Source organism: Pseudophryne corroboree, chromosome 9 (assembly GCF_028390025.1).
Source record: "Pseudophryne corroboree isolate aPseCor3 chromosome 9, aPseCor3.hap2, whole genome shotgun sequence".
NCBI lineage: Eukaryota > Metazoa > Chordata > Amphibia > Anura > Myobatrachidae > Pseudophryne > Pseudophryne corroboree.
This window is the reverse complement of record NC_086452.1, coordinates 356,722,355-356,738,194: the sequence shown is the minus strand read 5'-3', so window position 1 is coordinate 356,738,194 and position 15,840 is coordinate 356,722,355. Positions and strand designations below refer to the sequence as shown.

The 15,840-nt window shown below is 46.0% G+C and overlaps 2 protein-coding genes across 5 annotated transcripts in view; one reads left to right on the top strand and one right to left on the bottom strand.

The window, feature by feature from the left end:
- Positions 1-15,840, top strand: part of CENPP (centromere protein P) — a 748,246-nt gene that overhangs the window by 141,829 nt on the left and 590,577 nt on the right. The window lies entirely within an intron of this gene.
- The window catches only part of OGN (osteoglycin), a 36,071-nt gene that overhangs the window by 2,129 nt on the left and 18,102 nt on the right, over positions 1-15,840 (bottom strand). Inside the window, exons 3-6 of the mRNA XM_063940711.1 lie at positions 11,266-11,347; positions 4,228-4,386; positions 1,412-1,614; positions 214-309 (exon numbers count right to left, since the gene is read on the bottom strand). Of these exons, the coding sequence (XP_063796781.1) occupies positions 214-309; positions 1,412-1,614; positions 4,228-4,386; positions 11,266-11,347 (540 nt within the window). The remainder of the gene's footprint in view (positions 1-213; positions 310-1,411; positions 1,615-4,227; positions 4,387-11,265; positions 11,348-15,840) is intronic.

Genomic DNA, 15,840 nt, shown 5'->3' with positions numbered 1-15,840 from the left:
TGAAAATGTTCATTATATTATATTATATAAGAAAATTAGCAGTGGTGCAGCTAGTGTAGTTGTTATCCCATGACAGGCATGACGAATAGACTTGCAAATCCATTAAAACATAACTCACAGAAGTAAATACATTTTAGTTACATAGTTGCTGTAAATTGTGGTGGTATAGTTAGCCATTAAAGAATGTTTATACAAAAAAGGAATGTAGCCTACCTGGAGGTGAATGACACGTAAGCTCTCTGGTAGATTTGCTGGGACACTTTCCAGTTGATTGTTAGCCAGGTAGAGATATGATAAATTGGTCAGTTTCTATAGGAACAAATCAGGATTATGTTAATTATTCATTTTGACTGCACTGAGGAATTTGTCATTTCAGTACTCAATTGTCCAGAACTATTGGTACTATTTTCTTTTTTAAACACCTGTTACTAAAATTAATATTGTAGGAATTCATATATCCTCAGTAAACGGTTATAGTGTTTAAATTTATGGATGCGTTAAAACAGCCATTTGGACAGTACGGGGGCGATTCAGTTAAAGCCCATAGAGGTGTGCAGAAAAACTAGCGATCATAGAGAGAATCGCAGTGGCACATTGAATTGAATAGGCACTCATGTGTCATAACACATTTGTGTCCCGGAGCTTGAGGGGAGGAAAGATTTGGAGCCTGTTGGGGAAGGTATGTGTTAGAATTAAGGCATAGTTGCCAAACCCCCCCCCCACCCCACCCCACCCCACCACCATGAACTTCAATGCTACTTTCTTTTAGGGATGGTGATCAGTGGGTTAATCATTAACCAACGCTAATATAAAACCATTCACAGGTAAACCACCTATGGTCATCCCTGTGCTAAGGATTAGTAAGCTGCCGGCCAATCAAATACTGGAAGGGTGGGGTTTCGCTAGGCTTCGTACCCGTTAATATGGGGGAGGAGGGCATTGTTGTGAACCATTGCACCTCTGCTATTGATGACAAAACTGTCTGCCATCGGCGATCAACTATCGATGATCTGTAGCTCAGTGTTTGTCCTGAACACAGCTCTGATTGCACTACTAGCCCTGATCAGGGGACAGCAGTGATTGGAGTGGCACCAAGGATTCGACCCCTGAAGTATACAATTGTGTGTGATGTGCACAGTTGTGCTCTATGTGAGTACAGAATGTTTTTGAAAACAGACTCTTAGGGCTGTATTATGATCAGACTTGCTTGGGTGTCTAGGGGTGATAATGTCTTGAATCAAATGTTAATTGTAACAGAAGAAACAACACAATAACTAATAAAATATTTTATTTCCTTTGAGCAATGTTAGTAAGTGAGCCTCACACTATCTTACAGTCCAATACCTTTTGCAATGATAAATTTCCAATATAACATGTATCCTTTGCCATATTTATTATTCTTATTATTTACCTTGAAAGCATTAGCTTTAATGGCTTTACTCTTGATTAGGTTATGATTGGCGTTGAATGAAGTTAGTTTTGTTGGTAAAGCCGGAATCTTGGTCAGTCTATTCTCAGCGAGGGAAAGCTGCTCAAGAAGGACGAGCTTCTCAAATGCTTTTTCTTCAATCTCGGCTATAACATTTCCTGTGAGATCGATCCTCCGTAAGGTAGCTAGGAAATGAAAGTGAGACCTTCATTATATGTTGGTTCTTTGTGATTTGTTTCAAAATCCGTAAATCATTGGCAAGTTTGAAAGACCTAATTAATTACATAGGCTCATTTCTTTCTACCTCTTCTGTAGCCATCTACTGCAGATAACAATGATAACAGATGGCGCCTACACACACACAAATTATATGAAGCTATTCTGTACAAGAGATGCAGTCATTTTGCCGGGATGGGCAGAGTCATAGCAGGGCTATAATGCACCCTAGGCTGGCCATACCCTGCACATGTACCATTCCAGGCACCCCACAAGCCAAATACAGGTGCCACTGACCATTGGTAATGCCACCTGGGTGGCCTAGCGCTTTTGGTTGCAGCACCACTCGCACACCTATGGCCCTAGGATGCAGCATTACTTTTACGTATGTGTTCTTTATACATGCAACATGCATCCTGGACTACCTATTGCTGCCTAGGATCCACAAGTTCTAGCACACCCTGCCAACATCTGATATTTGCATGAACTCTGATTGATTAGAGAGTTCTTTTAGTCTTCCAGTAGCTCTGCAAACAGTACAATGCTTTGCACACGTACTTTTGGTCAAAATCGTCTATTTTGGAGATAAATCCAAATCATGGGTTAGATGCACTCCTGTATCTAACGTTATTGTTGTTTAGTGTAAATCTGACATGGATGGACATCAAGATACTTGTTTCTGTCAGAGAGTACACTGTATCTAACCAGCAATTTTTGTTAGGTGATAATAAGAGTAATGTTTTTTATATAGCACTTTTCTCCAAGTAGTTCTCATAGTGCTTTACATTTACCTTTACAACACAAAATACAAAATAATCTTATCAAGGGGCATTAGTGATGTGTGAGTGGCAGATAAGTCTTGAGTCTGTTTTTGAAGGATTCTGGAGTGGAGGCCTCTCGCACTGTGTGGGACAGCAAGTTCCATAGAGTAGGAGCCGCAAAGCTAAAAGCTCCACCACCAGAGGAATTCAGGGATATTCTAAGGGGTATATTTACTAAAGGATGGGTTTATAGAAGTGGAGATGTTGCCCATAGCAACCATTCATATTTTAGCCATTATCTTCTAGAAGGTGCTAGATAAATAGAATCTGGTTGCTATGGCCAACATCTCCACTTTTACAAACCCACACTTTAGTAAATATACCCCTATGGTACTGCTAATAGTCCTTAATCTACAGATTGCAGTAATTAAGCGGGCAGTTAGGAATCAGAAGCTGCTTCAGGTACCTTTGGTCGTGGTCATGTAGAGCTTTGAAAGCCAGTAAGCCAACCTTGAAAACGATTCAGCATCCTACAGGCAGCCAGTGGAGGGAATAGAGAATGGGTGATATGGGGCAGGTTGGTTAATAGCCTGGCAGCTGTATTTTGTACCAACTGCAAGCGGTGCAGTTCTTTTGCTGGGAGACCCCGATAGAGCAGGGCTTGACAAATTATTCTCAAGTCTAGGAGTCTGGATGAAAGTGTAGGAGCCAGACCACCATGCCCCCCTTAAAAAACAAACAAAAAACAACTAACTGAACCCCGACCCCGCCGCAGCTACATTACCTAGCAGCTTCCCCCCACCCCCAGGGAAACTGATCCCCACAGCCACACAACCAAGGGGATACCCCCTGGCATACCAGCCCTCCACAATGCAGTGCAGCTACCCCCGGCTGTCACTGCATGCCGGGACAGACACTCAGCACATGCACTCCTGTGCAAGAAATTGCTGCCGCTTTACAGGCACGTCTCCGAATATCTCCACTGGGGCTGTTAGAGCTGAAGAGGATCTGCTTCCTCCCTCCAAAATCTGTTAGCCAGACAGCAAAATCTAGGGGCCATGGCTACCTGGCCCCTGGGATTTATCAAACTCTGCGATAGAGGACATTTCAGTAGTCTTGGTGTGCTGACACAAATGCATGTTGACATTAGGTAGATCTTCTGAGGGAATTAAGATAGAGGGGGTCATTCTGACCCGATCGCATGCTGCAGTTTATCGCAATGGTGCGATTGGGTCAGAACTGCGCATGCGCCGGCACTGACATGCGGGGCGGGATAGCCCTGTGCTGGGCGTTACCCGCATGTCTATGGTCGTGATCGTAGTCCTGCTAAATTTTGCAGGGCTACGATCAACTCGGAATCACCCCCAGAGTTTCTACTGCTAAAAAGATGCTATAGGTCTGGTACAGTCAATAGTTCAAACAGAAATAAATGTTCGCAGAGGACTGAGCTATGCTTTTAACTCAAACCTAAGGAGTGTCCTTTTGTTTTGACTTTTAATAGTGTTTTCCTTCTGTGTTTAACGTATTCCGGGATGCTGTAAAGTGGCGCAATTGAAGAGCTGAAATGTAATGCAGGATTGTTCTATAACTAATACACAAAGGGTTACAAAGAATTCAGCAATGGTCAGGAGTCTGAAACCTCTTACTCTATAATTTGAAGGGTATGGGCAGATTAGAGGAAATTTTACAACAAGGAAAACAGGAGCAACCTGCAGTTGATTGAGCAATCCACTGAGGTCAGCCAGTAGTGGTATGCTGAAGGTCGCACATACTTGCCTTAAACATGCCTGGGCACAATATACTGAGTCTTACTGTACTTACGGAAGTCAGCGAAGTCTTTAGCAGTGATTTTCTTAATTTTGTTGAACCGTGCATACAGATATGCAGTCTCTTTAGGCAAAGGAGGCACCTCATCTATATCTGTTTCTTCACAGTAAACTGATCCACTGAGACACACACAAGCGAGGCATGTAGGTAGATCTGTAATGAGACCGTTGGCATTTTATAGCACTGCTTACCCCTATTTCTCTAACGTCCTAGTGGATGCTGGGAACTCCGTAAGGACCATGGGGAATAGCGGGCTCCGAAGGAGGCTGGGCACTCTAGAAAGATCTTAGACTACCTGGTGTGCACTGGCTCCTCCCACTATGACCCTCCTCCAAGCCCCAGTTAGATTTCGTGCCCGGCCGAGGTTGGATGCACACTAGGGGCTCTCCTGAGCTCTTAGAAAGTTATAGTCTTAGAATTTGTTATTTTCAGTGAGACCTGCTGGCAACAGGCTCACTGCAGCGAGGGACTAAGGTGAGAAGAAGCGAACTCGCCTGCTTGCAGCCGGATTGGGCTTCTTAGGCTACTGGACACCATTAGCTCCAGAGGGATCGACCGCAGGCCCAGCCTTGATGTTCGGTCCCGGAGCTGCGCCGCCGTCCCCCTTACAGAGCCAGAAGCAAGAAGATGGTCCGGAAAATCGGCGGCATGAAGACTCAGTCTTCACCAAGGTAGCGCACAGCACTGCAGCTGTGCGCCATTGCTCCTCTCACACACTTCATACTTCGGTCACTGAGGGTGCAGGGCGCTGGGGGGGGGCGCCCTGAGGCAGCAATAAAAACACCTTGGCTGGCAAAAATACCTCAATATATAGCCCCAGGGGCTATATATGAGGTAAATACCCCTGCCAGAAGTCCATAAAAAACGGGAGAATAGGCCGCGAAAAAGGGGCGGAGCCTATCTCCTCAGCACACTGGCGCCATTTTCCCTCACAGCTCCGTTGGAGGGAAGCTCCCTGGCTCTCCCCTGCAGTCTACAAGGGTTAAAAAAAAGAGAGGGGGGGCACTAAATTTAGGCGCAGTATACATTATATATATATAAAGCTATAGGGGACATAACTCAGTTAGTCCCTGCAGTATATAGCGCTCTGGTGTGTGCTGGCATACTCTCACTCTGTCCCCCCAAAGGGCTTTTGTGGGTCCTGTCCTCGTTTAGAGCATTCCCTGTGTGTCTGCGGTGTGTCGGTACGGCTGTGTCGACATGTTGAATGAGGAGGCTTATATGGTGACGGAACAGAGGCCGATATATGTGATGTCGCCCCCTGTGGGGCCGACACCAGAGTGGATGGATAGGTAAAAGGTATTAACCGACAGTGTCAACTCCTTACATAAAAGGGTGGATGACGTAACAGCTGTGGGACAGCCGGCTTCTCAGCCCGCGCCTGCCCAGGCGTCTCAAAGGCCATCAGGGGCTCAAACACGCCCGCTCTCTCAGATGGCAGACACAGATGTCGACATGGAGTTTGACTCCAGTGTCGACAAGGTTGAGACATATACAAAATCCACTAGGAACAGCCGTGACTTGGTCCCGGCAATAAAAAATGTGTTATATATTTTTGACATTAACCCAAGCACCTCTGAAAATGGGTTTTTAGGTTTGGGGAGAAAAAACAGGCAGTGTTTTGTTCCCCCATCAGATGAATAAATGAAGTGTGTGAAAAGCGTGGGTTCCCCCGTTAAGAAACTGGTAATTTATAAAAAGTTACTGATGGCGTACCCTTTCCCGCCAGGAGGATAAGTTACGCTGGGAGGTATCCCCTAGGGTGGATAAGGCGCTCACACGGTTGTCAAAAAAAGGGTGGCACTGCCGTTTTAGGAACGGCCACTTTGAAGGTACCTGTTGATAAAAAGCAGGAGGCTATCCTGAAGTCTGTATTTACACACTCAGGTACTAGACTGAAAACTGCAGATCGTGCTGCTGCAGCGTGGTCGGTGACCCTGTTAAGCATACTAGTTTGCTAATATGAGAACATATTAAAGACGTCGTCTTATATATGAGGGATGCACAGAGGGATATTTTGCCGGCTGGCATCCAAAATGAATGTAATGTCCATTCTGTCAGGAGGGTATTAGAGACCTGTCACTGGACAGGTGATGCTGACTTAAAAAGCGCATACAGATTCTGCCTTATAAGGGTGAGGAATTATTTGGGGGTGGTCTCTGGGACCTCGTATCCACAGCAATGTGCTGGGAAGAAATATTTTTACCTCAGGTTTCCTCACAGAAAAAGGTACAGTCCTGTCGGCTTCAGAAAAGCAAGCGGGTCAAATGGCGCTTCCTTTCTGTACAGAGACAAGGGAAGAGGGAAAAAGCTGCACCAGCAGCCTGTTCCCAGAATCAAAATTCTTCCCCCGCTTCCTGTGAGTCCACAGCATGACGCGGGTGCTCCACAGGTGTAGCCAGGTATGGTGGGGGGCCGTCTCAAAAAATTTCAGCAATTAGTGGGCTCGCTCACAGGTGATCCCTGTTTCTTTCAAGTAGTATTTCAGGGGTATAAGCTGGAATTAGAGATGTCTCCCCCCAGCCGTTTCCTTAAATATGCCTTGCTGACAACTCCCTCAGGCAGGGAGGCTGTGCTAGAGGCAATTAATAGGCGGTATTCCCAGCAGGTAATACTCAAGGTGCCCCTACTTCAACAAGGACGGGGTTACTATTCCACACGGTTTGGGGTACCGAAACCGCATAGTTCGGTGTGACCCTTCTTATATTTAAAATCCTTGAACACATACATAAAAAAATTCAAGTTCAAGATGGAATCGCTCAGGGCGGTTATTGCAAGCCTGGACGAGGGGGATTACATGGTATCCCGGGGCATCAAGGATGCTTACCTGCATGTCCCCATTTACTATCCTCGCCAGGAGTACCTCAGATTTGTGGTACAGGATTACCATTACCAAATCCAGACACTGCCGTTTAGACTGTACATGACACCGAGGGTGTTTTATCAAGGTAATGGCCGAAATGATGATACTCCTTCGAAAAAAGGGAGTTTTAATTATCCCGCACTTGGACAATCTCTTTATAAGGGCGAGGTCCAAGGAGCAGTTGGTAGTAGGGGTAGCACTATTTTGGAAAGTGCTACAACAGCACGGTTGGATTCTAAACAGTCCAAAGTCACAGCTGGTTCCTATGACACGTCTACTGTTCCTGGGGATGGTTCTGGACATAAACCAGAAATAGTTTTCTCCGGGAGGAGAAAGCCAAGGAGTTGTCATCTCGAGTCAGAGACCTCCTGAAGCCATAACAGGTAGCGGTGCATCATGGCACGCGAGTCCTGGGAAAAATGGTAGCTTCCTACGAAGCAATCTCATTAGGCAGGTTCCATACAAGAACTTTTCAGAGGGACCTGTTGGACAAGTGGTCCGGACCGCATCTTCCGATGCATAGGCTGATAACCCTGTCTCCAAGGACCAGGGTATCTCTACTGTGGTGGCTGCAGAGTGCTCATCTTCAAGAGGGCCGCAGGTTCGGCATACAGGACTAGGTCCTAGTGACCATGAATGCCAGCCTTTGAGGCTGGGGGGGCAGTCACACAGGGAAGAAACTTCCAGGGACTTTGGTCAAGTCAGGTGGATTTTCCCTACACATAAACATTCTGGACCTGAGGGCTATTTACAATGCCCTGAGGCCGGCAAGGCCTCTGCTTCAAAACCAGCCGGTACTGATCCAATCAGACAACATCACGGCAGTCGCCCATGTAAACCAACAGGGCGGCACAAGAAGCAGGATGGCGATGGCAGAAGCCACAAGGATTCTCCGATAGGCGGAAAATCATGTGTTAGCACTGTCAGCAGTGTTCATTCCCGGAGTGGACAACTGGGAAGCAGATCTTCTCAACAGACACGACCTCCACCCGGGAGAGTGGGGACTTCCTCCAGAAGTCTTCCAAAGGATTGTACACCATTGGGAAAGGCCACAGGTGGACATGATGGCGTCCCGCCTCAACAAAAGCTATAAAAGATATTGCGCCAGGTCAAGGGACCCTCAGGCGATAGCTGTGGACGCTCTGGTAACACCGTGGGTGTACCAGTCGGTTTATGTGTTCTCCCCTCTGCCTCTCATACCAAAGGTACTGAGAATAATAAGAAGGCGAGGAGTAAGAACGATACTCGTGGTTCCGGGCTGGCCAAGAAGAGATTGGTACCCAGAACTTAAAGAAATTATATCAGAGGACCCATGGCCTCTGCCACTCAGACAGGACCTGCGGCAGCAGGGGCCCTGTCTGTTCCAAGACTTACCGCGGCTGCGTTGGACGGCATAGCGGTTGAACGCCGGATCCTGAAGGAAAAGGGCATTCCGGAGGAAGTCATTCCTACGCTTACTAAAGCCAGGAAAGAGGTTACAGCAAATCATTATCACCGCATATGGCGGAAATATGTTGCATGGTGTGAGCCCAACAGAGGAATTTCAACTAGGTCGATTTCTGCATTTCCTGCAAGCAGGAGTGACTATGGGCCTTAAATTAGGTTCCATTAAGGTACAGATCTCGGCTCTGTCGATTTTCTTTCAAAAATAACTAGCTTCAGTACATGAAGTTCAGACATGTATAAAAGGAGTGCTGCATATTCAGCCCCCGTTTGTGCCTCCTGTGGCACCTTGGGACCACTAAAGACCGTGGATCTGTAATATCTCACTTGGAAAGTGGTCATGTTATTGGCCTTGGTTTCGGCCAGGCGAGTATCAGAATTGGCGGCTTTATCATGGAAAAAAGCCCTTATCTGATTTTCCATATGGATAGGGCAGAATTGAGGACTCGTCCCCAGTTTCTCCCTAAGGTGGTGTCAGCGTTTCACCTGAACCAGCCTATTGTGGTGCCTGCGGCTACTAGGGACTTGGAGGACTCCAAGTTGTTAGACGTGGTCAGGGCCCTGAAAATATATGTTTCCAGAACGGCTGGAGTCAGAAAATCTGACTCGCTGTTTATCATATATGCACCCAACAAGCTGGGTGCTCCTGCTTCTGCGCAGACTATTGCTCGTTGGATTTGTAGTACAATTCAGCTTGCACATTCTGTGGCAGGCCTGCCACAGCCAAAATCTGTCAATGCCCATTCCACAAGGAAGGTGGGCTCATCTTGGGCGGCTGCCCGAGGGGTCTCGGCTTCACAACTTGCCGAGCTGCTACTTGGTCAGGGGCAAACACGTTTGCAAAATTCTATAAATTTGATACCCTGGCTAAGGAGGACCTGGAGTTCTCTCATTCGGTGTTGCAGAGTCATCCGCACTCTCCCGCCCGTTTGGGAGCTTTGGTATAATCCCCATGGTCCTTACGGAGTTCCCAGCATCCACTAGGACGTTAGAGAAAATAAGAATTTACTCACCGGTAATTCTATTTCTCGTAGTCCGTAGTGGATGCTGGGCGCCCATCCCAAGTGCGGTTTATCTGCAATACTTGTACATAGTTATTGTTAACTAAATCGGGTTGTTGTTGAGCCATCTGTTGAGAGGCTCTATTGTTTCATACTGTTAACTGTGTTTCATATCACGAGTTGTACGGTGTGATTGGTGTGGCTGGTATGAGTCTTACCCGGGATTCAAAATCCTTCCTTATTGTGTACGCTCGTCCGGGCACAGTACCTAACTGAGGCTTGGAGGAGGGTCATAGTGGGAGGAGCCAGTGCACACCAGGTAGTCTAAGATCTTTCTAGAGTGCCCAGCCTCCTTCGGAGCCCGCTATTCCCCATGGTCCTTACGGAGTTCCCAGCATCCACTACGGACTACGAGAAATAGAATTACCGGTGAGTAAATTCTTATTTTTCTATGATCTGTTTTTGTCCCGTGGTTGAACAGTGATCGTATCACAGATGGGAAATTGTTATCTCACATTGGATGAACTCTTTTTCTAATATGAGAGGGGTAAGAAGAGTGAGAACTTCTATATAATCCTCTCCTATAAAGATAACTATATCTAGTACATTTCCATTGTTGTGCTAGGAAGAAGTTGTGTAAATCAGAGGACAGTGTAATATTAATGAAAATGAGCACATACATTTGTATAAACTATTGACCACATTGTAGTCTTTGTTTTGTAAAATAGTTTTATTCCAGCACATACAGACCTGCTCACAGAGATCAGCATATTTGTGCAAGTTGCTGTGCTGTGTTCCCTTCCTCACACTTTTGGTTTGGGCAAATGCGTCCTGGGTTGCCTTTTGCACAGCATTCTGAGGATCGATTTTGGTAGTGATGGCGGCGGTCATAGACCACAACATCCCTCCTAGGGGGCCGCAGCAGCAGGAAATGTGTTCTATACTTGTGCAGAATGGATTTCCTCCACAACAGATGGACAAAGCAGCAGGACTTCACGGATATATAGTATATGACCTGCTCAGGTCAGGTAGCACACTCCCAACTGCAGTCGTATACCAAGTGGTTAATGGCTGCCAGTGCAGAGGATAGGGTCAAGGCGTGGTTAATGGCTCCCAGTGCAGAGGACAGGGTCAAGGGACAGCAGGGAATAAGGGTCGAGACATAAGGCAGGGAGCTGAGGATTTTGTCTGAAAGATGGCGTGGCTGGTGTAATTGTGGGGGTGGGGGGATGAGAGAGTCCCCTCGATGTGGCGAATGACTGGTCCAATATGCTAGTCTATTATATAATCTGCTAATGTGTCCATCTAGCACTTGCGCAGTGAGAGCTATACCCCACAGCTCTCATATCACTGGCTGTCTAATGGACTCCCCCCGCCACACTATTGTGTGGATGTATAGGTCTGTTCCTTCCTGTTAGGTGCCAAACCCTGCAACGCCAGGCACATTAGCTAGAAACTCAGTGAATGACGAGTCCAAATACTAGTAATGTGTATAACAGATGAACTAACCTATGGATACCAGTAATTACAAACTAATTTCAGCAAATTTACTTGGATACTGTTTTCTTATAAGCAGAATTTTTAAATATTGATTTATTCTTGCATATATTTTCAATTACGAGGGAGATATTAGCATGAAAGCTGAATTTACTAGTCTTTTTTCTTATGCTATTCAGTATTTATACTATTGTCTATAATAAATGATAGAACAACAATAGTAGTTACCTTTAGCATCTGTAGTCTCTGCATCATCTTTGCTGTCTTCATCTCGCTTAAACCTTCCCTTTGGAATCATTAGTGCATTCATCTGTTTAGACAACACAATTGCAGATTTATGGAGTAATTAACATCTGACGGCAAAAATACTCTCTAAATAGTCATTGTAGCAATCATGTGACTGCATGAGTGCTCACTGTCAGATGCCTTATTTTCACGAGTTGCTGATACTGTATGATAGGCCCTAAGTGACAGAATCCATGGTATGTGTTTAGCTTACCGCACTTCGGGATCCCGGCTGTCACAATACCAACGCCGGGATCCCAATGGGGATGCCGGTATACTGGCGAGGTAGGTGATTCCCCCTCTATGGGTTTGAGAATTTAACCCACAGAATGGCGAGCGAAGCGAGCCCGCAGGGGGCCTCGTTGCGCTCGCACCCCTGCCGGCATTCCACCACTCAGGATGCCGATGTCGGTCGGTATACTGACAATCTGCATTCCGTGCAGCGGGATATCATACCGAACCCAAATCCATAACTGTGTTCAACAATAGCACAGGAACAACTGTGTTCATTTTAAAAGGGACGGCAAGATCCTGATCTTGGCGCCAAAGCTTTTCACAGTATGCATGGGATAATGTAAGTTACTGTAATTTGTAAAGAAAATTATAAATTGCTAAGGATTTCCATGACCACTGAGTTTTATGTGGTGACTTTACATTATCCATAATTTCTATGCACTCACATTAAAAATGTACACAACTTTGAAATCTGATGACCTAAAACTCACTGGGGGAGATTCAAGTCTCGAAAATGGGCGTAAAGGAACTTTGCGACTATGGTGGCCATTCCCGGGTCATTTTTTCGATCCCAGGTATCAGGATTGTAAAATGGTCAATCCCGGGATTTCCAGGATACCCGGGATTGGCTTTTTTAATGTGTGTCTGCCCGTCCCCCACGCCCCGCATCGCCTCTCCCCGCCTCGCACACATAATAACTCACCAGACTGACGAGGCGGGTGGGTGGGATTCTTCTTCTTCCAGGCTCGGCGGCTGGTGACTGTGCAGCATGACCTCAGAGTCAGAGGTCACGCTGCGCAGGGGGAGCCAGGAGGAGGGAGCCGGGCAGCTTTGAGCGTCCTGAGGATTAAAGGGCCGCCTGATCCCGCAATCCCCGGGATTGAAGTTTCCCAATCCCGGGACTGAATCCCGGACGATTTTTGGCCTAAATCCCGGGATCCAGCTGATCCCAATCTCGGGATTGGCTACGCTATTTGCCACCAGTAATGTCGCTAATTTTTCCTCCCACCCCATACATGTACACAGGAATTTAGTGTTGTTCAGTGACCGTAATATACAAGTATGGGCACAGGCAAACATCTTGGCGACACATTGCCAAGAATTGAATTTCCCTCACTGAATAATAAATGATGTACTCAGAACTCACCATTTAAACAGATATTGGTGGTCATTCCGAGTTGCTCGCTCGCTAGCTGTATATATCAGCCATGCGAACGCATAGTAGCCGCCCACAGGGGAGTGTATATTTGCTGTGCAAGGGTGCGATCACTTTTGCAGCCGAGAGATGCAAACACAATTTGGCCAGTTTCTGAGTAGCTCAGAACTTACTCAGCCGCTGCGATCACTTCTGCCTGTTCAGTCCATGAATGGACGTCAGACACCCGCCCTGCAAACACCTGGACACGCCTGCTTTTCTACAACCACTGCCAGAAAACGGTCAGTAGACACCCAGAAACGCCTACTTCCTGTCAGTCTCCTTGCGAACGCCTGTTCGAACGGATCTGTCGTAGAATCCATCGCTGGGCGCCGATCCACTTTGCACACGTACGATGCGCCTGTGCATTGTTGCACATATGCATGCGCAGTTCTGATCTGATCGCTGTCAAAATCTGTAGCGTGCGTTCACGTCGGAATGACCCACATTATTTGCAGTTTATACATATATTAGCATCACTTGTGTAATATGCAAATGTTACATTATCTAGTAAAAGAAAAGTCAGACACAGTTGTTAATGCTTATTATGTTACACCGTGAACATACAGTGCATCCGGAAAGTATTCACAGCGCTTCACTTTTTCCACATTTTGTTATGTTACAGCCTTATTCCAAAATGGAACAAATTCATTTTTTCCCTCAAAATTCTACACACAATACCCCATAATGGCAACGTGAATTTTTTTTTAAATTTTTTTTATTTTTTTTGCTAATTTCTTAAAAATAAAAAACTAAGAAATCACATGTACATAAGTATTCACAAGTCTTTTTGAATATGATGCCACAAGCTTGGCACACCTATCTTTGGGCAGTTTCGCCCATTCTTCTTTGCAGCACCTCTCAAGCTCCATCAGGTTGGATGGGAAGCGTCGGTGCACAGCCATTTTCAGATCTCTCCAGAGATGTTCAATCGGATTCCAGTCTGCACTCTGGCTGGGCCACTCAGGGACATTCACAGAGTTGTTCTGAAGCCACTCCTTTGATATCTTGGCTGGGTGCTTAGTGTCGTTGTCCTGCTGAAAGATGAACCGTCGCCCCAGTCTGAAATAAAGAGCGCTCTGGAGCAGGTTTTCATCCAGAATGTCTCTGTACATTGCTACATTCCTCTTTCCCTCTATCCTGACTAGTCTCCCAGTTCATTCCGCGAAAAACATCCCCACAGCATGATGCTGCCACCACCATGCGTCACTGTAGGGATGGTATTGGCCTGGTGATGAGCTGTGCCTTGTTTCCTCCAAACATGACACTTGGCATTCACGCCAAAGAGTTCAATCTTTTTCTCATCAGACCAGAGAATTTTGTTTCTCCTGGTCTGAGAGTCCTTCAGGTGCATTTTGGCAAACTCCAGGTGGGCTGCCATGTGCATTTTACTAAGGAGAGGTATCTGTCTGGCCACTCTACCATACAGGCCTGATTGGTGGATTGCTGCTGAGATGGATGTCCTGGTAGGTTCTCCTCTCTCCACAGAGGAATACTGTAGCTCTGACAGAGTGACCATCTGGTTCTTGGTCAAGCTCCCTGACTAGGGCCCTTCTACCCCGATCGCTCAGTGTAGATGGCCATCCAGCTTTAGGAAGGTGTGTGCCTTTCCAAATCATGTTCAATCAACTGACTTTACCACAGTTGGAGTCCAATTAAGCTGTAGGAACATCTCAAGCATGATCAGTGGAAACAGGATGCACCGAAGCTCAATTTTGAGCTTCATGGCAAGGGCTGTGAATACTTATGTACATGTGATTTATTTGTTTTTTTAATTTTAATACATTTGCAAAAATCTAAAAAAAAAAATGTTCACGTCATTATGGGGTATTCGTGTAGAATTTTGAGGGAAAAATGAATTAATTCCATTTTGGAATAAGGCTGTAACATAACAAAATGTGGAAAAAGTGAAGCGCTGTGAATACTTTCCAGATGTACTGTACATGTGGAAATTCAGCACACAGAACTTTATAATTAATTTGGAAATGCCATCCTCTGGTAACTTCATGTCAGTATCTTGACTTATATGATGCATTTAGTTAATCAAGGGTTTAATGTAGTACAATAAATGAGTATTATGAGATTGCCGAAAAAGGTATAAGTAACCACTTCTGTAAGCAGAATTGTCATAGAGTTAATGTTGGAATGGTTTAGGGCAATTGAGACAGTAGAGTTAAAATTACTGTATGCCACATCTGGGAAGCAGATTTAAAGAAAAATACATAGTAAAATGATTTGGGTCAGGGCAGGGCATATATTTGATTGACATAAAAGATTGAGGTGCAGATTTATTAAGCCTGGTGAAGTGATAAAGTGAAAGGTGATAAAGCACCATCCAATCAGCGCCTAACTTCCATGTTACAGACTGGGTTTGAAATATGACAGTAAGTGTGGGGCCACACATAGCGACCAAGCGAGTCCTGTTCAGCAGCACCCGCTTGGCCGCAAGGAGATTGTACATAGGCGCCTATACAGGCGCCCACACATGTGCAGCAGTCCCGCCGCCGCCGGGTCCGACCGCAGCATGCTGCGGTTGGGCCAGACGGCAGGACAACGGGATTTCAATGAGAACACATGCATTTCAATGCATGTGTTCACACAGTGCGACACGGACACACTGTGTTCCATTGAAATCCTATGTGTCACTGGCCGGATCCTGTGCTGCGGGATCCTGCAGAACAAAATCCGTTTGCACACAGAACCCCCCTTCCCGGCCAAGCGAGTCCCGTTCAGCGGGACCCGCTTTGCCGCTATGTGTGGCCCAGACCTTACATGCTGACTGGCTGGTGCGTTATCACCTTCCACTTTATCACTTCACCAGGCTTAATAAATCTGCCCCTCAGTGCAGATGCCAAGATTTGTGGATGAGTGGATTAGCCTCCCACCGGAGGTGGATGAGGCTATGTCAGTAGAGCAATCTAAACATGGTTGGGATAAGCATATGACTATCCTTGAAAACAACTATGGATAAAATAGGGTTGAGGTTACCTTAAAGTTAAAATAAGGGCCAGACTAGATGGGCCAAGTGTTTCTTATCTGCTGTCAGATTCTGTGTTCTATGCTTGTGGGCAATTAACAGGCAAAGGTCA